The 27840-nt window shown below is 44.1% G+C and overlaps 1 protein-coding gene across 1 annotated transcript; it reads right to left on the bottom strand.

The window, feature by feature from the left end:
• Positions 1 to 365: 365 nt before the first annotated feature.
• LOC122927182 (intercellular adhesion molecule 5-like) lies at positions 366 to 20240 on the bottom strand. Its single transcript, XM_044278793.1, has 5 exons — positions 19991 to 20240; positions 10839 to 11114; positions 5535 to 5768; positions 3922 to 4194; positions 366 to 565 (listed from the first exon to the last, which is right to left on the bottom strand). The coding sequence occupies exons 1-5, from the start codon at positions 20052 to 20054 to the stop codon at positions 453 to 455; spliced, it is 960 nt and encodes a 319-aa protein (XP_044134728.1). The 5' UTR covers positions 20055 to 20240; the 3' UTR covers positions 366 to 452.
• Positions 20241 to 27840: the final 7600 nt, after the last annotated feature.

Genomic DNA, 27840 nt, shown 5'->3' with positions numbered 1-27840 from the left:
TGTTTACGAAAAGGAAGAGAAGATGGAGAAAATATGAAATGTTTTTCATCCCAATGAATTCTATTAATAAAGTTAATTTATATTGTTATAAATCCATCTGTCTTCTGTGCCGACAAAAATATATGGTATTCTTCTTTAAGGGTCTTTTTCCCCCCAGAAACAGCGCCAGCCTAGGCTATAGGCTGTGTCTGGTATTGCAGCTCCCCCCCATTACTAGAATTTGTCTGCATTGCAATTTCAGACACAGCCTATATACATGGGTGGCGCTGTTTCATAAAATTAATCTCATGCAACGGTCTATAAATGTGCAATTTAACCTGGAGTTACTGTAAATCTTATGTGTGTGTGATGCATGGCAGACAGAATATTTTAAAGGAAAGTTTAATTCCATTTTCTATGTAGAACATGTAACAGTGCACATTGCTTTGTACATCAACCAGTAACACAAGAGATTAAAACAAATAATAGAAACTTGAATATAACACCGCTAAGAATCCGAAGTGCGGAGGTCCCATCTTTTCAGCGACATCAGGGTGAGATAATTTACCGAGGTCAGTTTCTGGAACTGAAATATGAAGACAATTTTAGATTTTGCATGATGTTAGAACTATACTGCATACACCCCTAATACTGTTACAGTGCCGCACCTCCCCCAGGACTCTGTTTCAGTCCACACATGACATATATGTAAGATTTATCTTATCCCCCTGCCTCCCCCCCTTTTCTTGCATATTTTAAATTTTGCAGCTACATCATTTCCTGTGCTACCTCGTCATGCTTCCTGTTACCATAGTTCTGGAAATCTAAAATGAAACAAGTCTGTGTAGCAAGTAGAGGCAGTCTGCTGCACAGCAAATAGTCTAGGCACCCCAACTACTGCATTCTGTGTATTATGTTTTTACAGAACACAGAAACCTTGAACTGGAGAATGAATGGACATTGTCCTCACCGTTGCTGGGCCCCCTTCTGTTTTAGGGCATATAATACATTTGGAAAGTCTTCAAACAATTTCACTTTTTTCACATTTTGTTATGTTGCGGCCTTGTGCTAAGATGATAACAAAGTGAAGAAAGGATGTTGGAAATTTTTGCTAATTTACTCAAAAGATAAAACTGCAATATTGCATTGACAGAAGTATTCAGACCCTTTACTTAGGACTTAGTTGATGCCCCTTTGGCAGTGATTGCAGCCTCCAGTCTTCTTGGGGATGATGCCACAAGGTTTGCACCTGGATTTGGGAATTTTCTGTCATTCTTCTCTACAGATCCTCTCAAGATCTGCCAGGATGGATGGGGACCGTCTGTGGACAGCCATTTCCAGTGCTCTCCAGAGACTGGGTTTAAGTCAGGGCTCTGACTGGGCCACTCAAAGACATTCACATAAGCTGCTCCTGTGTTGTCTTGGCTGTGTGCTTAGGGTCATTGTCTTGTTGGAAGGTGAACCTTCAGCCAAGTCTGAGGTCCAGAGCACTCTGTGTCACAGCGGCTGCTGTGCGCCGCTGTTCCCCTGCTTACCGCCGCGGTCCCGGGGGCGCCGTGTTCAACGGTGATCTGCGGCCAGTGCTTACCATTCACCGCTGCAGTCCTGGGCTCTGTCTTTGTGGGTGCTGTTGTTCTGGGATCCGCTCCACAGTTTGCTCTCAGCCCTGGCCACAGCATGCTTGCTGTTTGTTTCCTGCAGCACTTCCTTAAAGGGAATCTGTCATCAAAGTTTCACCTTTTTAACCCTTCCCATAGCTTTCTAGCAGCCTTACAGTTAATAAAAACGTTACCTTTATGAACAATCCTGGACTTATAAAACTGGCAAAAAACATCTTAGTGACATATGCAAATGAGGGCTTGCAAGTGCCCAGGGGCGGCGTTACCCTTGTAGGTGCCCAGCTAGCTCAGCCTTATCGTCAGACTCCCTTTAAGGCCTGACACGTGTCACTGAGATTTATGGGTTAGGTCATGTGACCTTGCTTACCTATCCTAGACCTCCTGCGCATAAATAAGTGGCTCAGCCCGCTTCCCAGATGCCTCAGTGTCAAGGTCCTTGTGTCCTGCTAAGGTTCCTGGTTTCAGCTTGTGTTCCTGACTTGTATCTGTATTCCTGGACTCTGCTACCTGTTATATCCCCACCTGCTTGCCTTGACTCTCCTGTTGCCGATCCGGATTGCCTGACCTTTTGCCTGTCTGACTACACCTCTGCCTCATCCTTCGGTCCTGCACCTTTGGTACCTTTCTCAGGTACCTCCTGGTCCGCCTGGACCAGCTGCCTCATGTGCCTATCCTCCTCAAGAGGTAGGGACCTGGTGTTCACCTCGGGAAAGTCTATCCCCACCATCAGGGGTACTGTGAAGATCCAGGGGTTAACTTAGACAACGCCCTTAGAGGAGGTAGGACATGTGGCACAGTGGGTTCACTCCCACTGGTTCGTGACTCTCTGGATCAGGTTTGAATGGAGAATATCTCTCTATTTTGCTCAATTAAGCTTTCCCTCAACCCTGATCAGTCTACCTGTCTCAGCCATGATGCTTAGTATTGAGGCCTAAAAGTTCAGTTTTGGTTTCATCATACTAAAGAATCTTGTTTTTCACAGTTTGAGAGTACTCTAGGTGCTTTTTTGCAAACTTCACTTGGATTTCATGTGTCTTTTACTGAGGAGAGGCTTCTTTCTGGCCACACTGCCATAAAGCCCAGATAGGTGGAGTGCTGCAGTGATGGTTGACCTTCTGGAAGTTTTTCCCATCTGCACACAACACCTTTGAAGCACAGCTAGAGTGACCATTGAGCTCTTGGTCACCTCCCTGATAAAGGCTTTTCTCCCCTGATTAATACGTTTGGTGAGGCAGCCAGCTCTAGAAATAGTCCTGGTTGCTCCAACCTTCTTCCATCTAAGGGTACTTTCACACTTGCGTTATTCTTTTCCGGCATAGAGTTCCGTCACAGGGGCTCTATACCGGAAAAGAACTGATCAGTTTTATCCCCATGCATTCTGAATGGAGAGTAATCCGTTCAGTTTGCATCAGGATGTCTTCAGTTCAGTCGTTTTGACTGATCAGGCAAAAGAGAAAACCGCAGCATGCTACGGTTTTCTCTCCGGCCAAAAAAACTGAATACATGCCTGAACGCCGGATCCGGCATTTTTTCCCATAGCAATGTATTAGCGCCGGATCCGGCATTCAGAATACCGGAATGCCGGATCCGTCGTTCCGGCATGCGCATGCGCAGATCGGAAAAAATGTGAAAAATGTACAAGACGGATCCGTCTGTCCGCATGACAAGCGGAGAGACGGATCCGTCCTTGCAATGCATTTGTGAGACGGATCCGCCTCCGGATCCGTCTCACAAATGCTTTCAGTCAGCGGCAGATCGGCGGATCCGGCGGCCAGTTCCGACGACGGAACTGGCCGCCGGATCACACTGCCGCAAGTGTGAAAGTAGCCTAAGAGTTATGGAGGCCACTGTGCTCTTGGGAACTTTCAGTTCAGCAGAAATCTTTTTGTACCCTCCAGATCTGTGCCTCCACACAACCCTGTCTCTGGGCTCTACAGGTAGTTCTTTCTTCCTCATAGCTTGGTTTTTGCTCTGATGTGCATTGTCAGCTGAGATACTTTATATAGACAGGACTGTGTCTTCCCAAATCATGTCCAGTCAATTGAATTGACCACAGATGACTCATATAAAGGTGTAGAAGCCTCTGAAAGATGATCAACAGAAATTGGAGGCTCCAAAGCTAATATCTATGGGAAATTTTTGTTGTTAATTTTTAATAAATTAGCAAAAATATCCAAAATTCTGTTTTCACTTTTGTGATTATGGGGTATTGATTGCAGAAAGTCAGCAACATAACAAAATGTGAAAAGAAGTGAAAGGCTCTGAAGACTTTTTGAATGCATTGTATTTGACATGGTGGGACATCTCTTGTGTAAAAACTTACCAATCTCTGGTTCATTTACAGTGATTTTCTGACTTAGGGTTTGGATTCCATGTTTGTTTTGTGCAATGCAGGTGTAAAATCCATCATGTGCTCTCTTCGCGTCCTTAATTTGTATTGTCCGGTTGTCATGATCATAAAGAACCGGGGCTGAGGGGGTGTGCCAGCTGTAGGATGGAGGGGGTACTGCATCTGCTTCACAAATCAGAGTCACATTTTCCCCTTCGGCTACTGAGGCTGATGGTTGAACTCTGATGATGGCTATTACAGGTTCATCTGCAGGTAAGAAATATAGAAGACAGTGTAATTGAGGCTAACAATGGGGGAGGGTCCTTATAACGGTGTAGTCCTCATGAATATGGGGAAAACAAGATGGCTGTGTTTGTAAGAAGAGACCAGAATAGGATAGTTTCTCATAGAAAAAAATACTGTGCAAAAAAAAAAAAAATGTCAAGGCCCACTGGGTTTAAGAGGCCAATAAAAAAAAAAATCCAGGACTAAATTTCCAACTGGCCCTCAACCTTCCACATGGCATTTATAATACTAGTATCTTATTATGTGGCAAGGAGCCTTTTGGACTCCCTCAGCCACCAGGGCAGAGGTGCAAGGAGAAGTTGGGCTCTGCCAGCCTTTCTTGCTGAAGAGGCAGAGACCCTGGGAATCCACTTCCAGAGCCTTGACACCAAATTGGACTGCTGTGTTCTTGAGTCTGTGAGGGGCAGCCTCTGAGAGTAGTGAAGAAGGCCCTGTGTATGTTACAGATGGTACCAAACCACTTTAAGTGTGTTTCTGTATGGCCCCCATCTGAAAGTGTGACCAGTGGCTGAGACCGTACAAAGTCCACTTATAGCCTGTGTAAACTGATATTATTGCTCGTGTAGTTAACAGAGACTGTAATTTCAGGTTGTGTGTCCAGTTGTGACTGTAACCTCCAAGCTGGTGTCCAGATGTGACTGTAACTGCCAAGCTGTGTGTCCAGTTGTGACTGTAGCAGTCAGCCTGTGTTCCCAGTTGTGCCTCTAATGGCTAATCTGTGTGCCTAGTTGTAACCACAACCACCAAGCTGTGTGCCTAGCTGTAACCACAACCACCAAACTGTGTGCCTAGTTGTAACCACAACCACCAGGCTGTGTGCCTAGTTGTAACCACAACCACCAGGCTGTGTGCCTAGTTGTAACCACAACCACCAAGCTGTGTGTGTAGTCATAACCACAACCACCAAACTGTGTGCGTAGTCGTAACCACAACCACCAAACTGTGTGCCTAGTTGTAACCACAACCACCAGGCTGTGTGCCTAGTTGCAACCACAACCACCAAGCTATGTGCCTAGTTGTTACGACAGCTGCCAAGCTGTGTACCTAGTTGTGATGGCAACTTCCAAGTACCATTGTTTAACTATTTATACTTGACACTGCAGCTGGAGTAAAGTCCTGTTCAATTGAACTGTGCTGTTTCCGCCTCCATCACCGCACCCTCCTCAAGTGGGGTGCCTTGTCAGGCTCGAAGGCCACATAATAAGATTGAGTGACTGGAAAGGAAGTCTGAGGGTTCTGGGCACATTAACTGATGGATCTAGATGCCAACCTTCACCCATTTCCTCCACACAGATACTTACATTGCACAGACACCGTTACTGTCTTTGACACCACATCAAAGTTGGCTGCTCTGCAATTATAGTCACCGGACATGTTTTTGAGTGTTATGAACTTCTCGCCCTCCATGTACACCTTGCTGTCCTTCACACAGGACACTTTTGGAGGAGGGTATCCATTGGCCTTACAGTGGAAGCTGTTTTCCTGTCCCTCTAGCCAAAGCAGTTTATCGGGGCAGTCTGTAAACTCTGGCTCATCTGGAAGAGAGAGAAAAGAATATTAAACGTTGTTGTGTGCAATGGTGTTTTTATGGGCCTAGTGGCATAACTACAGGGGTTGCAGGGGAAGCAATGGCACTGTGTCCATCTTCATCTCTGACCTATAGCCCATCCAACCACATATGAAAGCACCATTACATGAGGATGGTGCATTGACTCTTCTAACTGCTCGGTTCTGGAGAGCTCCGGTCTAGTTTTTGACCCAAGGTCCAGGACAATCAAGCTATACACAATATATCTTACTGTCAGTATTGCCTTGACATATATTAAAAGCCTCAAAGTCAGACTAGCAGATTTCCAGGCAAATGGATTCTAAACTCTCCAACTGATATCTCAAAATAGGACCATTCCGGAATTGTGAAGACTTCTATAAGTTCTCTTGAGGTCCTGCACCTCAGTGTAGTTTATGCAGATTTTTGTGCAGTTTTTGCTGCATTTTTGTACCAAATCTGCATGTGTTACTTTCTGATTTTGTCACAGATTTACCCCTGATCAAATGAAAATCTGCACAAAGAATTGACATGCTGTGGTTTTAAAATCTGCATCACCGGTCAATATTCCGGAGGGAGGAGTAACTATCTTGGTCCGGCAGCATTTTCAGACTATCATACACCATACAAAAGGCGGTTAAAGTGACCCTCCAGTTCAAGAAAAAAATTCACATAAACTGAGGAACAAACACTTATCTGGTGCTCTCCTTTTCATCTTTTTTAGATGCAAATCCACTAATTCTAAGGCATCTTTTCTGTCATCCAAAATGGCTGCATTGCTTCTCAGATTGCCTGATGTATGCTGTGCATTGGTGGCCCAAGACACTTTCTGCTTGTCCAGCCCTGCTATTGGATTGGACAGCAAAGTTCATGCGACCAGTGCTAGCCAATTCAAGGGCTAGGTTTGAGGTGACTCCAACACTACGCTGCATCCCCTGGACACTGTTGAGGCATCACCACGTGTTGCTGCTCTCTGAAGGTGATGGTAAGGGTGGTGCACCCCCATGGGAAATAAGTCTAGTGAGTCAGAGTTTGCACTTTGCAGTAAACCAGTTTACTTCTTAACTGGAGAAACTCAAGTGCAAAACAATACAGGCAACGCACTGAGCTAACTTCTCCAGTCTCCTCCTTGGCAGGTTCTAAGGAAAGGCCTGAGATATCTGTCCTTCTCTCTCTCAGAAGGCTGATGGCCTAGGATCTGTGGCTCATTCGTCGGGCAGGGTATCCTTGTCTCGGTGTCTTCTTCTGGTCACTTGTGCAGTCTGGCAGAGTCTCTTCTATTAAACACTGGTCCCAATCTGCAGACACTTATCTGCTCTACTTTTACACAGCTGATCCAGAACCTTCTAGTGGGAATAGTGATGCTGGGGAAGCACAGCCTAACAGAAACAATGTTGCAGGTCATGGCTGCCATAGACTTGTACTGCGCCTCAATACAAGTTAATGGGAATGACTAAGCAGTTTCCAGATGTAAACAACAGTCTGATAGAGCTAAACCAGACAAACGTTCACGGTGTATGTTTTTGCCTCCAAAACTCAGTTTTTCATTGTCTCTTATGACATCAATGGAAAAATAATAGCTTATCAGTGTAATAACAGCGCAAATCAACAGGACATATTACAATAAACATATAAAATGCAGTTCAACAATATCAAACAGTATAAGTGTAAACAAAGGCCTAAATCACAGTGCAAGTTAACCCTTCCAAGTGCCCTAAAGTAGTGAATTGATGACTTTGCATAATAGCAATAGGGGAAAATGTCCACACACATCTAGGCTCCAAAGTACCCTTGCCCCAGGGCTCTAAAATATCTTGGGCTACTAAATGCACAGCATGCATCAGGCAGCCTGAGACGCAGTGGAAGTCATAAGCAAAGCCTGGGAACTGACAGATCTGCAGCTAAGAAGATGAAACGGAGGTCACAAGGTAAGTGTTCTTTCTGTTCACCCATATTATGTTTCAGTTGCTCACTTAAGGTGCTGCGGACCCACTTGCGAGCGGACAGCTGCTGTGGCTTTATACAGAGTCTGTCTGCATACCATGCCAAAAAAGGCCCCTTATGGTTTTGGCATAGTCCCGGCTGAGATTTTGTAGTCTTTACACCACATTGGAACCTACCCTTCCTCTAGAAAAACCATAGTGTATGTACATGCTGTGAAAAGTACAAATTGGAAAAATACAATGTGTATTTGGCACAGAAGCTGTGGCAGGAGTCCAAGGCTGACCCTTTGATTTGTGCCACAGATCCAGCCTTGGATTAATCCAAGTCAGTAAGGCTAATCCAGACACCTTCCATGGCCTTCATGCGTTTTCCATTTTGAAATCTTCATGGAAAAAAATTGCCGCCATATGGACAGCAGTGGGAATTTCAATACAAAACAATGGAAAGCGGTGTACATGTGGATTAGGAACCATAATATACTTGGAAAATTCGCCTTGTGAACACACTCATAGAGTTAATTGCTGCTCCTTAAAAATCTGAAGCTAAGTCCCATCCCCTAGATGTCCTTATTACTAGGTCAGCTCTTCAGTGCTCCACTGGTTCAGCATTGACATTCACCATCCACATCAATGTTCACTGGTAGCAAGTGGTTTTTTTTCCCCTACAGTGCCACCACAGGAGAAATGAAGTATTACACAGTTCACAATTATATCAATGGACTATCCCTGTATTGCCAAGATTTGCTAGGTCCTCCAGAACAAGAGAGGTCTTTGGAGCCAGTCTCCTTAGCTAGTAGATGAAGCTCCTAGATAAAAGACCCCTTTTAGTGCCATTTTTTGACATGCCTCCCAACCACACCTCATCCAGCAGGTCAGGGAGAACATTTGAAAGGGGATTAGGCCTGTTAAAAGTGCCTAATGCCCAAAAATATTTAGCACATCGACTTATGGCTAAAGGGGGTTGTAGACACACCCAGGCTCTGATGCCTGAGGGTCCCTAATGACCCCCTATTTCATATAAGGCACCATTATTATAAAGGGTACATAGTAGGTGGGGGCCCTGATTTTGCAGTGGGGCCCAGGTGTTTCAATTTATGCCAGTAATGCCTGTTATTGCAGATAATTTTTAGGCTCCATCCTCATGGCTCCTGGTACAGCTAGCACAGCATAGTGCCCCCCTCCTCATGACAGTGATGTCTACTGGCCTTATTCCAACCACTTCAGCAGAATCTTCGGCTGAATACAGAGTGAATCTTGGCCTTTTTCGGATACAAGCCTTCTCCACACTGGATGTGAACTAAAGAAATCCTAAAATAAACTAAAGCTCCAATAGAGAAAAAAATGCTGCAGTAAATATGAGAAACTGGTCTGCAGACATGTCCTGCATGAGTCACTCCGTTCCCTGCCAAGATTCCCCCACACATAGGCCGGTGCCTGGCATCGTAGGGAGCTCCAAGCTCCGACTGTAGTGAAGAATAACAGAATTCACAGTGGTTTGGAGGAGGTTAAGTCATGTTGTACTATAAAGCTACTCATAAGGAGGAGTATGCACGGGTGTAGCTATAGGGATGTAGAAGTAGCAGCCACACCCAAGTCTAGGTGCCCAAAGGTTCCTCCACCACATAAGAAAAAGGCAATATTATAAATTAAATATGGTGATTGAGAAACCCTATTAAAGATATTATCTGGTTTAGTAAATCGATAAACCAGTCTGCTACAGCCCAGCATGTCCATATTCTTTGTGAAAAGTCCATTGATTTGCATGGGACAATGTAATGCCTCATTTCTCCTGTGGGGGCACTGCACGGAAACTAAACACTTGCAGCTGGGCTAGTCTGTGGATTACATTTAATCTCTTTGGTTCCCAGAAAAAGGACATCCTGTAATCAGAGTAAAGGGGTTCTCTGGTACTGAGATATTGATGGCTTATACTTGATTGTTTTAGGCAGCCCCCGGCACCAGAAACGATACAGACATTAAAACCAGAAGCACAAGGTTTAGTCCACTGTGTACTGTGTAGTGGCCATGCCGGGATACTGCAGCTCAGCTCCCATTAGTGAGTGAAAGCTGGGCTGCAGTACGCCGGCCATGAAAACTACATTGAACAGAAGGCTGTGGTGCCGGCAAGTACCCAAAACAGCTGATCGTGGGACTGCCTGGGGTCTGACCACCACCGATCTGATATTGATGGCCTGAGGATAGACCATCAATATCTAAGTGCTGGAAAAACCTTTAACGAAGATTCATCCTTCTAAGGGCTCATGCATACGAACAGATTTTTTTCTGTTTCAGTGTAATTTTTTTGCGTACTGTATGCGGATCCATTAACTTCAATAGGTCCGCTTAAAAAACAGGGTTTACTCCCTGTGCATTGCCTTTCCATATGTCCGCATGGCGGTTCAGAAAAATAGAACGTTCTATTATAGGCTGGATATTCTGTTCTGCAAAATGCGTAATGCCCTAACTCAAAGGGATTTACAAAAGCAGTCAACCCCTTAATTACTTATATATGTTCTAGTGAAGTCCATAGGTACCTTGTATTCTTTGAGGTAGCACCACAATTAGCTTGGCCCATAATGCTGTTTCCATGCCAGGATGGTACTAAGGTGACTAGGCTTACAGAAACAGCCAAGTGGACACTGACTTAGTCATAGTTGAAAGGTTGTCCAGCCTATGAGCTAACAATCCCAATGGTTGGAACCTGTGCCTAGAAAAACAAAACACTCTCCTGTCCACAGTCTCACTGTTCCCACTCCGTTACCCTGTTCTCAGCTGCTTATGGTCACCTCTGGCAGTGATGTGCCCTTCTAGCAAGCAACCACTGAGGCCAGTGATTGTTGCAGTGGTCATGGGGCCAAGCCACTTCCAGTCCGGTGGGGATTGGTAGTTGCTAGAGACAGAGCAGTGGTCGGGAACAGCAGGACTGTGGGTAGATGAGTTTTTTTTATTGGGCACAGGTTCTGACCATTGGGGTTATCAGGTCCTAGGCTAAACAACTCCTTTAACCCACCTACCCAACTGCAGTAGATCTATACGTAGACCAGTGTGTTGAATTTTTCCATTCTTAAACCACATGGACCACACTGCTTATACGTCACCTATGGCTTTATACATACTCTGAATATTCAGCTTTTGGGGTTTGCTCTTGGTCCAGAAGTGAGCCTCGCAGGATAGCTCCACCTCATTCATGTCTTTGGTGACTTCCAGTGTACAGGTGACATTAGGGAAATTTCCCTTGTGAGAGACACAGTTTTTGAGTTTTTCCTCTGTGATGATCCTTAGTTCCACCTCCAGACATTGGCACTCACTGGATGGCAGCATGCAGGTGACCTTTGTCTCATCATTGATTTTTATCTTGTCCTCCAAGCTGATTATGGGGACTGGAAGCAGAGCTGTCAGAAGTAAAAAAAAACTAATTTTACTAAACATATAAGGTAATGATAGACATGACATTATCACAAGTGATATTCCAAAGAGATTTACAAAAACCAAAGCCAAACCTAAACACAGTATGAGTCATCCAGATTTTGACCATACTTGACCATATTTTAAAAGAATGTCCACCCTTGAGTAGCTTCTTTTTTAAGATGATATATTAAGGAATTAGCACATCTTTTTTCATGTGTATGATACGGAGCTCAAAATCTCCTGAACTGGCAAATTCAAAACATGCAGAATGGCTGCAGTCACCACTAGAGGGAGCTCTGGAGCTTAATGCATACTGTATACACCTACTACGAAATAATAATAAGCTCCTATGTTGCCCCTAGTGGCAGTTCCGGGCAGCCAGAACTTATTACTCTACTGTATGTGTGTCTGTGGAGACGATTTAGAAAAATAAAATTCAAACCACTATCCAGATATATTAAGGAATTTATCAAAACAGAATTTTGAACCTAAAAACAACATGATTATTAAAGGTAGAGATTCACCTCTGAGGCCAGTTATTGGCTGCAGCAGTGCATGTGACCTTGGAGACTGTAAGACCGGTGAAGGAAGTCAGAGAGGCAGAATGGAGCTCTAAGGAGCATCTTAGAATGATTTTTTTTCACAGGTAGAACGGACTGGGGTTAAAATTTTAAAACAGTAAAAGAAGCTGGGCATCTCCTTTAAAGTTGACGCTGCAGAGGTCATATGCGGATAATATTGGACCACATTTACAAAGACCCTTCCAATTTTTTTTTCAAGTTTGAGAAAACTTTCAGGGTCTATAATATAGTGACTGATGTACACACCCAAATACACCAGGTATCTCTGCCAGTGCCTGAGCATTGCCAGGACTTGTTAATGGAATTCATAGCAGAGCTGAATGGAAGCACAGCATTTATGTTATTATAACAATGCACTAGATGGGCCCTCAGGACAAACTAGTGAACTAGTAGAATCTTGTTAGGCCCTGTGGTGCATTTTTTTCCTCATGGATTCATACAATATGGCCTCGTAGCCCACTAAGGCTCTTTTTTTAGATATCAGATTTTGCAAATGATATCGTATAGTTCCTACACCTACTGGGTTCTAGGTTCAGTGTTCTACACAAGTGTATTTGTAGGCCTTTTAGTGACCAGGTGCAGTACCCCAGACGTGGGGGTAACTGCAATTAATGTTTTATTGTAAATTATAATGTTATGTATTTTTCATTGTATATGGCAGCTGGTTGGCAGGAACAGAGCTAACTACCCTCTTCCTTCCCTCTTGGTAGGTGTGGGCCAGTCCTGCTTCCTGCTAGGAGGGGGAGTTCCTGTGTAACCTTATAGAGGAGAGGACTGCTGAGCTCCTGCTCCTGTTAGAGATTTTCCAGAGAGATCAACTTTATACTGCCTTAAGAACGTACTTGAGAGACAAGTGTGCAGTGTCCCACTCCGTGTTGGAAATGGGCGCCTTAAATCTCATGTATGTCATTGTACAGGGTGGGCCATTTATATGGATACACCTTAATAAAATGGGAATGGTTGGTGATATTAACTTCCTGTTTGTGGCACATTAGTATATGTGAGGGTGGAAACTTTTCAAGATGGGTGGTGACCATGACGGCCATTTTGAAGTCAGCCATTTTGAATCCAACTTCTGTTTTTTCAATAGGAAGAGGGTCATGTGATACATCAAACTTATTGGGAATTTCACAAGAAAAACAATGGTGTGCTTGGTTTTAACGTAACTTTATTCTTTCATGAGTTATTTACAAGTTTCTGACCACTTATAAAATGTGTTCAATGTGCTGCCCATTGTGTTGGATTGTCAATGCAACCCTCTTCTCCCACTCTTCACACACTGATAGCAACACTGCAGGAGAAATTCTAGCACAGGCTTCCAGTATCCGTAGTTTCAGGTGCTGCATATCTCGTATCTTCACAGCATAGACAATTGCCTTCAGATGACCCCAAAGATAAAAGTCTAAGGGGGTCAGATCGGGAGACCTTGGGGGCCATTCAACTGGCCCACGACGACCAATCCACTTTCCAGGAAACTGTTCATCTAGGAATGCTCGGACCTTACACCCATAATGTGGTGGTGCACTATCTTGCTGGAAAAACTCAGGGAACGTGCCAGCTTCAGTGCATAAAGAGGGAAACACATCATCATGTAGCAATTTCGCATATCCAGTGGCTGATCTGACCCCCTTAGACTTTTATCTTTGGGGTCATGATCACCACCCATCTTGAAAAGTTCCCCCCTCACATATACTAATGTGCCACAAACAGGAAGTTAATATCACCAACCATTCCCATTTTATTAAGGTGTATCCATATAAATGGTCCACCCTGTATTTTCTATGTATTAAGCTGCAAATTCCCTACAACAGGCTGGTAGTTGCATTACATCCATTCACCCCTGGGTGGTGCTGGCACCACATCATATATATCCACCTTAGGGTGTGTCAGTTCTGTGTAGAAGGAAGAAAGTTAGCTGAGGAGTAAGGAGAGAGGTAGTTATGTGTGAGGAGCAGGAGAAGCAAAGTCCAATATGTAGCTGTGTAACACCCCAGAGTTGTGTTACTACACGCCTCTACCCCGCTACTATCTTCTAAGAGCCTTTATACTGTCATCAGATATGATTTTGCTCAAGTCTTCACAAATGTGCATACAAAACCATGTTCAACGTAATTGTTCATGTAATTAGCCTGGTTACCAGTAGGTGGCAGCAACACATTGGCAAGTATAGTCACAGTTTAGTGTATCTGAGCCGTGTGGAGAGGTGGGCTGGTCCCACATGCTGCAGCATGGGTGGAGAACGAAGTTAGAGAGGATGTAAGCCCACCCCCTGCTAGGGGTAGGGTGCGTGTGTGAAGAGTTCCCCTGCATAGGGAAGACAACAAGGACCTAGTCTCGGCTGAGACTTGGCCAATTACCCAGCTTGAGCACCTTCAGCTCTGCTGGATTAAGAAAGCAGAAACTACAGACAACTCCAGAGTTCCAGGAAGAAAGCATCCCCTGAGAATCCATCTGTGAGATAAGTCCTAGAAGAAGCCAATTCCTCCTCAGCTAGTCTGTCCCCATACAGCAGAAGGCACCAGATATGTGCATAAGCTAATCCTGCCTCAATTTCAGAGCTACCAAGCAGATGTTTTATCCTGCAAGCTCCACATTTAAAGCAGAAGTACACATTCCTGCCAATGATTGCCAAAACCTGCCAATAGACCAAAGCTGTATACTGCTTGGATGAAAGTTATGCCAAGTAAAGCAACGTTTATCTGAAGGTCTGGACATCATTTATTCTGCAGAGTTCTTCTATTACTCCTACTATCACTGCACACAAAATGTATTGCAAGTGAGCCAGGAGTCCGGCCGTACCCAGGTAGGAGACACCATGACACAATTATCACTATCCTACAGAGACATTATAGGCCATTACACCACTCTGGCATTCCTAATCTGGGACGTGCGTTGTAACACCTTGGAAGGGCCCTGGAAGAGTACCCTGCGCACGCTGAAATTGGCGTCACAAACAAATTCAGGATATATTATCCATCTGACCCTGCCACTGCATGAAAGTGGCGTCAGCGAACCCATTCCTGTTCACTGCAGCTGCTATCTTAGCTCCTTGGCGCTGGCCAAGCTGAGGGAGTAGGGAGAACATCCAAACAGCTACCTAGCACAGACCAGAGTAAACTGTGGATATAGAGAAAGTCTAGTGGAGATAGAAGCAGCACAGCACCAGTGACCGGGAGAAGCCTAAAATCACCTGGACACAGCCAGACGACTAGGCGCAAGGTTGTCCATTATCACATACCTCTATGGATATTGTGGACCAGTGTTTCTGAAAGCAACCAATATAAACAATGGAGCAGAGGCTCCATGCCTGCTATTAGGGAGACCGCCCTGTGGGTTGCCAAACACAAGTAAGAGTCATTATAATATCCAGTATCTGGAGGCTAGAGTGTGGACTAGAGATGAGCGAATCAACTTTGGATGAAACATCCGAAGTCGATTTGCATAAAACTTTGTTCTAATACTGTACGGAACAGGAGTTGTGTACAGTATTAGAATGTATTGGTTCCGATGAGCTGAAGTTATTACTTTGCGAAGTCTCGCAAGACTTCGCGCAATAACTTCATAAATTAATTTGTACTGTAAAAAAACATTTCCCAAACAGCTTAAAACCTGCATAATAGTTACTGCTGTAAGGTGAGGGACTACGGCTCAGACACCCATTACCCAAAACCAGGGATGAGCGAACCCGTTGAAGTTTGGGTTCGCAGGATTTGGCCAAACTTCGGGTCAAAGTTCGGGAAACGCCATTAAAGTCAGTGGGGACCCAAACTTCACTTTATTATTTTCCGTTATAACATGGTTATATCGGAAAATAATAGCATTCTTAAGAAAGACTGCAAAAAAAATGGCCATATAGGGGTTAAAAAAAAACCTCACCTCATCCACTTGATCGTGCTGCAGCAGCTTCTTCTATCTTCACTGAACAGGACCTGCCAAAGGACCTGAGATATGCGTGATTACGTCACCACGTGAGATCAAGTGGATGAGGCGAGTTTTTTTAACCCCTGAATGGCCATATTGTTTTAAGAATGCCATTGTTTTCCGATATAACCATGTTGTAACGGAAAATAATAAAATCACCTGAACACCGAACCCGGACTTCAGTGAAAATGTGCGGGTTCAGGTCCGAGTACCCGAACTTGCAAAATTCGCTCATCCCTACCCAAGAATACTACTACTAGGCCAGTTAAAGCTAAAATCTAGACTAGATAGTGGACATTACATCTACAAGAGCTACGTTGCAGCCATCAAATCTGCCTCCATATTTCCTTACTGGATTTGCTATTAGTATGTTCATCTGAGGTAGAGAACTTAGTCTTAGAGCTGATCTGAGTCAGGAATCATTAGGCTCCTACACAAAACAGGAGCCACTTTCAATTTTTAGGAGTAAAATTAGTATGGATGGATATTGTGAACCGGCACTCTACAACCAGTTCCAGGCAGAGGGCAGTATCAATATAGGTGCAAAAACTAATTAATTTATTTCATAAAAAATTACCCAAAATAAAACTGAATAAAATGTACCTACAATGTCACCATTGGATTATTACTAAATATATAAAAACTGAGTGGTGGCCACCTCCTGTATCTGGCCCCCTAATAGGTGTAGCCGTCCCATCAGTAGTGCATTTTATCAGAATAAGTGATTCGTGTCGGAGATTAAACAATATAAAGAGGGAGATCTGACAATAGAGATCAATCCCTCCTCTAGTCAATCCTTTAGTGGTTATGGTATTGGATTACGATACTTTATCCATAGAGTATCCTATTTTGAGATGTCTATGAATGTCCCAAAAAGTGCTTAATTCTTATCCAAAGGTCGGAATTCAATTGTCATTCATCAATCCTCTTTACAGACTTATATAATAATTATTCATCAACACTTCGGCTGTGTATATATCACAGTATTATGGTTAATGGTTAATCCCCGGTACAAATATACTCAGAGTATCTCAATGGTTAATAATAAAATTAGTATGGACCCTTTTAGTAATTCTTTGTTAATTTTATACCGGCTTCCATACAAAAATGGAGACAGGTGACAGTATAATATGGCTTATAGAGCATGGTTCCACACAATACAGATCCATGATTTGGCCATGTCCATTAGGCCTAACGATAGTATACTACTCACCAAAATATAGTATGAACTCTGCCTAAAAATAACTAAATCACAGGACCATGAGCTACCCACATGATAAGTCACAATAATTAAATAGTGAGTCATAATATGAGAACATTTATAGAGGAGTGCCAGATTTGCCTGCAGTATGGCACATGGGTATTCTGAATTGTTCTTTTTGTTACTCTGGAATAACAGAAATTTGATCCGTCCTTTGTTTTACAGATTTCCACTGCTCCATGTCTGACTCACAACACAGGTGTTTTGATCACACAGTTATATCTTTCTGTCAATGTCTACAAGGGTTGGAACAGACCCCATTACGGTCCCCTTTGGAAATCTTCTTTCCATGTTTATTACATTCCAGGGCTGAACCTTCACTAACAGAGTGAACACAAAGGGAAAAAAATCAGGGATAGACTGAGTGTGGTCTGGGCCCCTTGGCAATCAAGGTCATGGGCCGCTTACCAACCATAACACAATGAAGTTGTGTCAAGTTTGAGTAGTATTTTTATCTGGAAGATTTGCATTTACAGTTTTGCAAGTGCTGAATATGACATAAGAGAGGATATGGGCCCATGGCGAAAATGCTAAAATGCTTAGACCTTCCATTGTACCACTCTTCTGAAATCCAATTGTCCTGAGTATCAGTGTATCATTGTTTTGAACCACAAATTTCAGTGTGTCACTGTGGCACCCAAAAAAAAAAGCGATCAGCTATTATTGGAAGAGATGGCCAGTGCAGAATAAATGTGGTATTATACAGTCCCTATTCTAACTAACCATGATGCAGTACCAGATCCAGCATAAAACCAAGTCAGCTTAAAGAGGTTGTTCATCTTCCTGAGCTTTCAGACGCCCCCCCCCCCATTCTGGCAAGAAACATGGGCAATGAGCATACTTATCTAATCCCTGCCGCTGGATTACAGCTACATCAACCCCCCTCTGGTCCCTGTTGGATGTGGGTCACGTGACCACCATGGCCAATGTCTGGTGCGGTGTTCTCATAATGCCTATGTGTCACAGTCATTGGCAGCGGGGTCAAAAAGAATGTTGGCGTGGGTAGACCCGTGACCTGCGGTGCTAGAGGGGGAGCAATGGATCCAGAACCCAGCTACGGGTATTAGGTAAGTATGCTCACTACTGTGGATCCAGCCACGCTTGGGGAAAGGAAGGAGGTCTGAAGAAAAGCTCAGGAAGGCGAACAACCCCTTTAATGTGGCCTATATGTGTACACAGCTCCTGAATAAGACTACATAGAAATAATAACATTTATAGGTCTTTCCAGAAAAGGTTTTGTAAGGAGGAGAGGGGTAGTAAGTGGGTAAGGAGTCCCATATAGAATGAATGGAGTGGCAGGGTGCATGCTCGGCCTGCTGCTCCAACAGAATAAGACCTCTATTCTTGTGATCGGTGGAGGGTCTAGCGGTTGGGTTGGACCCACAGCAATCAGTTTGTTTTCCTCTATCCTGTGGATAGGGGATCACTTTAATACTTAGAACAGCCCCTTTAAGAGGCAGCAAACCTAGGACATGTCTAATGCGCTCTAAACTGAGAAATGAACACAATTATATCAAGTCTAGACAATGCTCTGTGAGCTAAACTCAGCAGCAGCAGCAGCTCCGCAGATCTCTCTGCTACAATGTTTCAGTGTGGAGTCCAGGCTCTTCAGCTCGTAGAGCATTGTCTAGACTGAATACAACTGGATCCCCTTCTCAACTGAGACCAGAACTAGCCATATCCAGGTTTACTGCCACTGAATGTAAAGAAAAGGGGTCTATTCACTTACAGCAAACTAACAACTTGAAAATGGGGAGGAACTGAAACATAAAGTATATCAGAAAGCCGTAAAAAGCAGTTATTAGAGAGGTTTTCCTATTCCTAAAAATAAAGCTTAACCTCTCCCCAAATAAAATGTTCTATAACTTTCTAATATAATTTACACTATTTTCAAGGTTTGCTGTCAGTGAATGAGAACACTCTTGTTCAGAGCAAGCTAGCACATAGTATATCATATGAAATGCCTGGCCTGCTTGAGTACATTTTCCACATCCTGGTTTGCAGCACCACTGATCACGTCCCAGTAAAAGTTCTCACCACCCATTAAAGTGGGGACGAGACCTTCCCTGTAGGGAGCCCCAGAGCCACTTCTATGGTACATATGCCCTAGATAGGCAGGCAGCTAGGGTAAAGGAAAGGAGATACACCGATCAGAAGAACGAGGGTCCAGAATGCCTGTTCCAGAGAAGTTAGAATGTAGCCATGGTCATGCACCTGTACTCCTGCCCTATTCCAAGCCTTTTGGGATCAACAGAGATAGCTGAGTAAAGTTTTATCTCCATCAGTTCTATAGACATTGAATGAAGCGCTACTGAGTGTGTATAACCATTCAAACACCTGCATTCAAACAGAGGATACAGGACCTGTGTACTGATGATCGGTGGAGGTCCCAGTGGTCAGATACCCATTGATCATGCATCCTGTGGATAGGTGAGAAATGTTTTTGTGGACCAAACCCCTTTAAGTTTCAAGAAAATGAAGAGGATGGAGATTAGAGATGGGTCTTCATAATAATTTCCTCTGGTGAACCCAAGGTACCATGGTCAGATATTACCACATACACTAGTCCTAACTTTTTGAATTGAGCAAGTGATCTGACATAGGAGCAGAACAAATAAACAAAGTTGTTCTCCAACTACTATAAACCTTCAAGATGTCTCCAAAGTGGGGTATATGATGGAACAAGGTCTCTAGAATACTCCTTTTGGGTATGTGACTACAGTCTTTGCTAAGTGGAACCAGCTCTACACCAGGGAGGTTCCTCCTTGACACTAAGCCAAATTCTGCAGTTTTGTTTTTCTTAGTTTTTTTGTTTTCCCTTAATTCCGAAAAAAAAAAAATAAGCTCTGAAACTTAAAAAGTTACAATCTACAGACTGGAAAAGACCTGCCAACTGCAGACTGAAAGGATAATAAGGATCAGCTACGGTATTAAAAAGTCAATAAACAGTTCTAAACCTTAATATGGCTCCATATGCTCACCACCTCATGTTGTGACCTCACAAGCCTGGAAATTCAACATACACGAACGTACCAAAGCAATCACTATCCCACAATATATTAACCATATAGATTCTGCATGACAGGATAGAACTTACCATGCACTCTGCAGGCTTTGAGTACTGCTATGATGATCAGAGACCAGTGACAGAAGACCTCCATAGTGAGAAGAATGTAGAATGTGTCCCACAAAAACTTGCAGACTCTGACTGAAGTTTGACAATTGTCAGATGTGGACCAGGATGATCTGCTTGTCCCAGAGCTTCAAGAGGTACCAAAGCTGCGAGCTTTGGAATAAACTGCAAGAAAAAAAAATAGTTGAAAGAGGTTTATTATGACACGTGTTATGATGAAAGGGTGGGATTGTTTGGAGCAACAGTAACCATTTATGGAACATGGACAGAAAATCTGGAGGGAGGTGCAATGAGTCACATAGGACTGTTATGTGGAGCAAGAGGATAAATGGAGAAATAGGAGGAGATACAGGAAAAGTTATATGGAGTAATAGGAGGAGATATAAGAGAGGTTATATGGAGTAATAGGAGGAGATATAGTAGAAGATATATGCAGTAATAGGAGGAGATATAGGAGAGGTTATATGGAGTAATAGAAGGAGATATAGGAGAGGTTATATGGAGTAATAGGAGGAGATATAGGAGAGGTTATATGCAGTAATAGGAGGAGATATAGGAGAGGTTATATGCAGTAATAAGAGGAGATATAGGAGAGGTTATATGGAGTAATAGGAGGAGATATAGGAGAGGTTATATGGAGTAATAGGAGGAGATATAGGAGAGGTTATATAGAGTAATAGAATGAGATATAGGAGAGGTTATATGGAGTATTAGGAGGAGATATAGGAGAGGTTATATGGAGTAATAGGAGAAGATATAGGATAGGTTATATGGAGTAATAGGAGGAGATATAGGAGAGGTTATATGGAGTAATAAGAGGAGATATAGGAGAGGATATATGGAGTAATAGCAGGAGATATAGGAGAGGTTATATGGAGTAATAGGAGGAGATATAGGAGAGGATATATATTTTTTTAATTAAGTAATTTTTTATTAGCAGTTTTTAATAATACAAACGTAAGGCCCCAACCCCCACATACCCTCCCCCCACAAACCATCAATGTGATGCCCTCCATCTTCCATAGCTACAACATCCGGTTACATCAGTACAATCGCATAAAAATTACACAGGCACAAGCCCCATCCCTACAACAATCCCACAAAGTCTTGAAAGACAGTTTGTGATCTTATAATCGACGTTGGACTATACATCTGTCATCGGCCATAACCCTCCCCACATTACATATCGTAAAAGCATTCCATGTCTTCAGTGAGAAATCGCCAATCACCGAGCCACATATGTACAATGATCGATAAAGCCCTCACACTAATCCCAGACGGTATCTCTGAAGTTCCCTGGACGCCAACCCAGGGGCATCAATCCAAGGAGTCCAGAGCTTTTCAAATTTGGCCATGGCACCCCTCTTTCTATAGACCCCTCGTTCCAAGTTAAGTAACCAATTAATCTTAGCTACAAATTCGGTTTGACTAGGACTACCCTCATCCAGCCAATGTTGAGCAATCAGCTTACGAGCCATATACAACATTCTGGCCACTGCTATTTTCCTGGGCTCGGTGATTGGCAAGTCCTCCACATACCCCAATACACAGACAAATGGCGTCACATCCAGCGTAACTTCATACAGAGAGTTAATGAGATGCAGCACTGCGCGCCAAAAACCCTCCAGGGCCGAGCACGACCACAACATGTGCAGCATACCTGCATCCTCCCCGCATCGCGGGCATTTGGAGTCCAACCGAAGTCCAATATTAAACAGGAACTGAGGAGTTCTATAAACCCTATGAATTAGATATAGGTGCGACAGCCTATGGGCCTCGCTGAGAGAGAGCTGCGGAATCCTCTCCAATATCTCCTGCCACTGGGTCTCCTCTAACGGCCCCATCTCCGCTTCCCATTTTGTCCTACTATTTATCGGGTGGTCTTGCAAAAATAGATCCAACAAGGCCTGATAAAGCAAAGAGATAACTCCAGAGGAGGAATCCCTCTTCTCTATAAACACAATAATCTTGTTTTGAAGTACCGTGCTCAACATACCGCCGTCCTGGTCAGCCCGGAAGGCATGGCGCAGCTGCAAGTACCTATAGAAATCGGAGGACGGTAATCCAGTTTCCGTCTGAAGTTGCTCATAAGATTTAAGACCAGTATTATCAATAATTTGGTGAATTCTAATAATACCCCTGTCACGCCAACCCCCCATTCCCTGCAAAGAACCTAAATTAGGCAACCACAGGGTGTCCCATATAGAAGTATACTGCGTTACGCCCTTAATGCCCTGCATGCCTCTCACTTTCCACCATATTTTATGCAAGAGGTGCAGTGTAGGGAACACCACACCCGACAGCTTCAGCTTTTCTGCCTCTAACGCCTCATAGAGATTTGATACCACCAAAAATAGGAGAGGATATATGGAGTGCAGTGCAGTTTCTAGGTAAAATTTCTCTCAGGGCGAGTGTCAAAAAAACTCCCCCCCCCCCCTCACAACTGCTCGATGAAATAAGTGTCTCCCCATTGTAAAAAATGTGGAACCACATTGCACGGACGGTCACAGTGACGCACCCAGTGACCCACTGTCCCATAGACTCAGGCTCTCACTCACAGCAGGCTTCTTTCTCAGCACTGCTCCGGGCGGGCGGTAACAGGCAGGCAGTGCGGGCGGCGGTGCTCACCTCACTCAATGTACGTCACGCAGTGCGTGAGGTACAGTGAGTGAGCGCCGCCGCCCGCACTGCCTGCCTGTGGGGGGACATTATTTTTAATAAGGATCACTATGGACATTATTTAGAATGGAGGCTGCTGTGGATGTCATTATAACTGTATAATGTCTGATAGGCCTAGTCCTGAGTTATATTACCCTGCCCTGTATAATAATGTATCCTGATACCCCTTAGTTATATTACTCCAGCGGGGTAATATAACTAGGGGTATCAGGGATGGGTACATTATTATACAGGGCATGGGCAGGGTAATATAACTCAGCTCAGGACTAGGCCTATCAGACATTATACAGTTATAATGAGTAATGACACCAACAGCAGCCTCCATTCTAAATAATGTCCATAGTGATCCTTATTAAACTTAATGTCCCCCACAGTGACAGTGGCCCCCATTTTCATGTCTCCCACAGAGGCCCCCCCATTGTAATTAATTCCCCCCATTGTAATTAATTCCCCCCATTGTAATTAATTCCCCCCCATTGTAATTAATGCCCCCCCCCCCATTGTAATTAATGCCCCCCCAGACCATCACTCGCCTCACAGCAGGCATCAGCACTGCTCAGGGACTCAGGGCGGGCGGTAACAGGCATGCAGTGCGGCGCTCACTCACTCACTGTATGTCACGCGCCTGCGCCGCCTAGTGGGAGGATCAGGCGCGTGACGTCAGTAAGTCTGACCAGGGCCGGTGCAAGGATCTTTGCCGCCCTAGGCAAGATAAAAATTGACGCCCCCCCCCCCTTATCAGATCCGGAATTGCGGACCCGGATCCACAATTCCGATCCTGAAAAAAAATAGTACATGTCCTATTCTTGTCCCCAATAGCGGACAAGAATAGGCATATTCTCTTAGTGCCGGCAATGTGCGGTCCGCAAAATGTAGTATTAATAACTAAACAATTAAATAATACACATATTGCATTGTCTACTTACCACCAGGACAATAAGATGATCTGGTCTCTGGCTGCAGTCTGGCTCTTGGTCTGGCTCTGCGGACTCCCTTGTCACTCTCTTCTCCCCCCCTCCCTTGTCACTCTCTTCTCCCCCCTCCCTTGTCACTCTCATTCTACTCCCCCCACCCCTCTTGTCACTCTCATTGTACTCACCCCCCCCCCTTGTCACTCTCATTGTACTCACCCCCCCCTTGTCACTCTCATTGTACTCACCCCCCCTTGTCACTCTCATTGTACTCACCCCCCCTTGTCACTCTCATTGTACTCACCCCCCCCTTGTCACTCTCATTGTACTCACCCCCCCCTTGTCACTCTCATTGTACTCACCCCCCCTTGTCACTCTCATTGTACTCACCCCCCCTTGTCACTCTCATTGTACTCACCCCCCCCTTGTCACTCTCATTGTACTCACCCCCCCTTGTCACTCTGATTGTACTCACCCCCCCCCTTGTCACTCTCATTGTACTCACCCCCCCCCTTGTCACTCTCATTGTACTCACCCCCCCTTGTCACTCTCATTGTACTCACCCCCCCCTTGTCACTCTCATTGTACTCACCCCCCCCTTGTCACTCTCATTGTACTCACCCCCCCCTTGTCACTCTCATTGTACTCACCCCCCCCCTTGTCACTCTCATTGTACTCACCCCCCCCTTGTCACTCTCATTGTACTCACCCCCCCTTGTCACTCTCATTGTACTCACCCCCCCTTGTCACTCTCATTGTACTCACCCCCCCCTTGTCACTCTGATTGTACTCACCCCCCCCCCTTGTCACTCTCATTGTACTCACCCCCCCCTTGTCACTCTCATTGTACTCACCCCCCCCCCTTGTCACTCTCATTGTACTCACCCCCCCCTTGTCACTCTCATTGTACTCACCCCCCCCCTTGTCACTCTCATTGTACTCACCCCCCCCCCCTTGTCACTCTCATTGTACTCACCCCCCCCCTGTCACTCTCATTGTACTCACCCCCCCTTGTCACTCTCATTGTACTCACCCCCCCCTTGTCACTCTGATTGTACTCACCCCCCCCCCTTGTCACTCTCATTGTACTCACCCCCCCCCCTTGTCACTCTGATTGTACTCACCCCCCCCTTGTCACTCTGATTGTACTCACCCCCCCCTTGTCACTCTCATTGTACTCACCCCCCCTTGTCACTCTGATTGTACTCACCCCCCCCCCTTGTCACTCTGATTGTACTCACCCCCCCCCTTGTCACTCTGATTGTACTCGCCCCCCCCCCTTGTCACTCTCATTTCGTCCCCCTTGTCAATGTCACCTCTAATGTAGCGTGGCCGAGCTCTGTTCGCTCCGCGGTACAGGAGCTTTTGTTTCATGTACCCTGCTGACAGGAAGTGCTCACTTAGTGTGCACTTCCTTTCAGTCCGGCCGGGTATAGGAAACAAATGCTCCTGTACCCCGGGCCGGACTGAACAGAGCTCGGCCACGCTACATTAGCAACTCAGCAGTCTGCAGCGCAGGCAGGCTGCGCAGCACTGAGCCGGCCGCTCAGGAGGCTCAGCATGAGGGGCGCCGCCGGCCGACCGCCCGCCCGAACCTTTATCACATAACCAATTTTTTATTTTTTTTTTACCTCAACGGGCGCCCCCTGCTTCTGACAGCGCCCCGGGCGGCCGCCCGTCCCGCCCGCCCCTAGAAACGGCCCTGATGGAGTGATAGGAGGGGATATAGGATATGATTTATGGAGTAATAGGAGGAGATATTGGAGAGGTTATATGGAGTAATAGGAGGAGATATAGGATAGGTTATATGGAGTAATAGGAGGAGATATAGGAGAGGATATATGGAGTGATAGGAGGGGATATATTATATGATTTATGGAGTAATAGGACGAGATATAGGAGAGTTTATATGGAGTAATAGAAGGAGATATAGGAGAGGTTATATGGAGTAATAGGAGGAAATATAGGAGAGGTTATATGGAGTAATAGGCGGAGATATAGGAGAGATTATATGGAGTAATAGGAGGGGATATAGGAGAGGTTATATGGAGTAATAGGAGGAGATATAGGAGAGGTTATATGGAGTAATAGGAGGAGATATAGGATAGGTTATATGGAGTAATAGGAGGAGATATAGGAGAGGTTATATGGAGTAATAAAAGGAGATATAGGAGAGGTTATATGGAGTAATAGGAGGAGATATAGGAGAGGATATATGGAGTAATAGGAGGGGATATGGGATATGATTTATGGAATAATAGGAGGAGATATAGGAGAAGTTATGTGGAGTAATAGATGGAGATATAGGAGAGGTTATATGGAGTAATAGGCAGAGATATAGGAGAGGTTATATGGAGTAAAAAGAGGAGATATAGTAGAAGATATATGGAGTAATAGGAGGAGATATAGGAGAGGTTACATGGAGTAATAGGAGGAGATATAGGAGAGGTTATATGAAGTAATAGGAGGAGATATAGGCGAAGATATATGGAGTAATAGGAGGAGATATAGCAGAGGTTATATGGAGTAATAGGAGGAGATATAGGCGAGGATATATGGAGTGAGAGGAGGGGATATAGGATATGATTTATGGAGTAATAGGATGAGATATAGGAGAGGTTATATGGAGTAATTGGAGCTGATATAGGATATGATTTATAGAGTAGTAGTAGGAGATATAGTAGAGGTTATATGGAGTAATAAGAGGAGATATAGGAGAGGATATATAGAGTAATAGGAGGAGATATAAGAGAGGTTATATGGAGTAACAAGAGGAGATATAGGAGAGGATATATGGAGTAATAGGAGGAGATATAGGAGAGGTCATATGGAGTAATAGGAGGAGATATAGGAGAGGTTATATGGAGTAATAGGTGGAGATATAGGAGAGGTTACATGGAGTAATAGGAGGATATATAGGAGAGGTTATATGGAGTAATAAGAGAAGATATAGGAGAGGTTATATGGAGTAAGAGGAGGAGATATAGGAGAGGTTATATGGAATAATAGGAGGAGATATTGGAGAGGTTATATGGAGTAATAGGAGGATATATAGGAGAGGTTATATGGGGTAATAGGAGGAGATATATGAGAGGTTATATGGAGTAATAGGCAGAGATATAGGAGAGGTTATATGGAGTAAAAAGAGGAGATATAGTAGAAGATATATGGAGTAATAGGAGGAGATATAGGAGAGGTTACATGGAGTAATAGGAGGAGATATAGGAGAGGTTATATGAAGTAATAGGAGGAGATATAGGCGAAGATATATGGAGTAATAGGAGGAGATATAGCAGAGGTTATATGGAGTAATAGGAGGAGATATAGGCGAGGATATATGGAGTGAGAGGAGGGGATATAGGATATGATTTATGGAGTAATAGGATGAGATATAGGAGAGGTTATATGGAGTAATAGGAGCTGATATAGGATATGATTTATAGAGTAGTAGTAGGAGATATAGTAGAGGTTATATGGAGTAATAAGAGGAGATATAGGAGAGGATATATAGAGTAATAGGAGGAGATATAAGAGAGGTTATATGGAGTAACAAGAGGAGATATAGGAGAGGATATATGGAGTAATAGGAGGAGATATAGGAGAGGTCATATGGAGTAATAGGAGGAGATATAGGAGAGGTTATATGGAGTAATAGGTGGAGATATAGGAGAGGTTACATGGAGTAATAGGAGGATATATAGGAGAGGTTATATGGAGTAATAAGAGAAGATATAGGAGAGGTTATATGGAGTAAGAGGAGGAGATATAGGAGAGGTTATATGGAATAATAGGAGGAGATATTGGAGAGGTTATATGGAGTAATAGGAGGATATATAGGAGAGGTTATATGGGGTAATAGGAGGAGATATATGAGAGGTTATATGGAGTAATAGGAGGAGATATAGGAGAGGTTATATGGAATAATAGGAAGAGATATAGGAGAGGTTATATGGAGTAATAGGAGGAGACATAGGAGAGGTTATATGGAGTAACAGGAGGATATATAGGAGAGGCTATATCGAGTAATAGCAGGAGATATAGCAAAGGTTATATAAAAAAACAGGAGGAGATATAGTAGAGGTTATATGGAGTAATAGGAGGGGATATAGGATAGGTTATATGGAGTAATAGGTGTCACGGATGGTGTTGCAGAAAGCTGGAACTTATAAATAAACATCCGACTGGCTTGATCCCAAACTAAGGAGCATATGGGTGAGCCCTATG

Source organism: Bufo gargarizans, chromosome 2 (assembly GCF_014858855.1).
Source record: "Bufo gargarizans isolate SCDJY-AF-19 chromosome 2, ASM1485885v1, whole genome shotgun sequence".
Lineage (NCBI taxonomy): Eukaryota > Metazoa > Chordata > Amphibia > Anura > Bufonidae > Bufo > Bufo gargarizans.
Note: the sequence above shows the minus strand (reverse complement) of the source record. Positions and strands in the feature narration are given on the sequence as shown.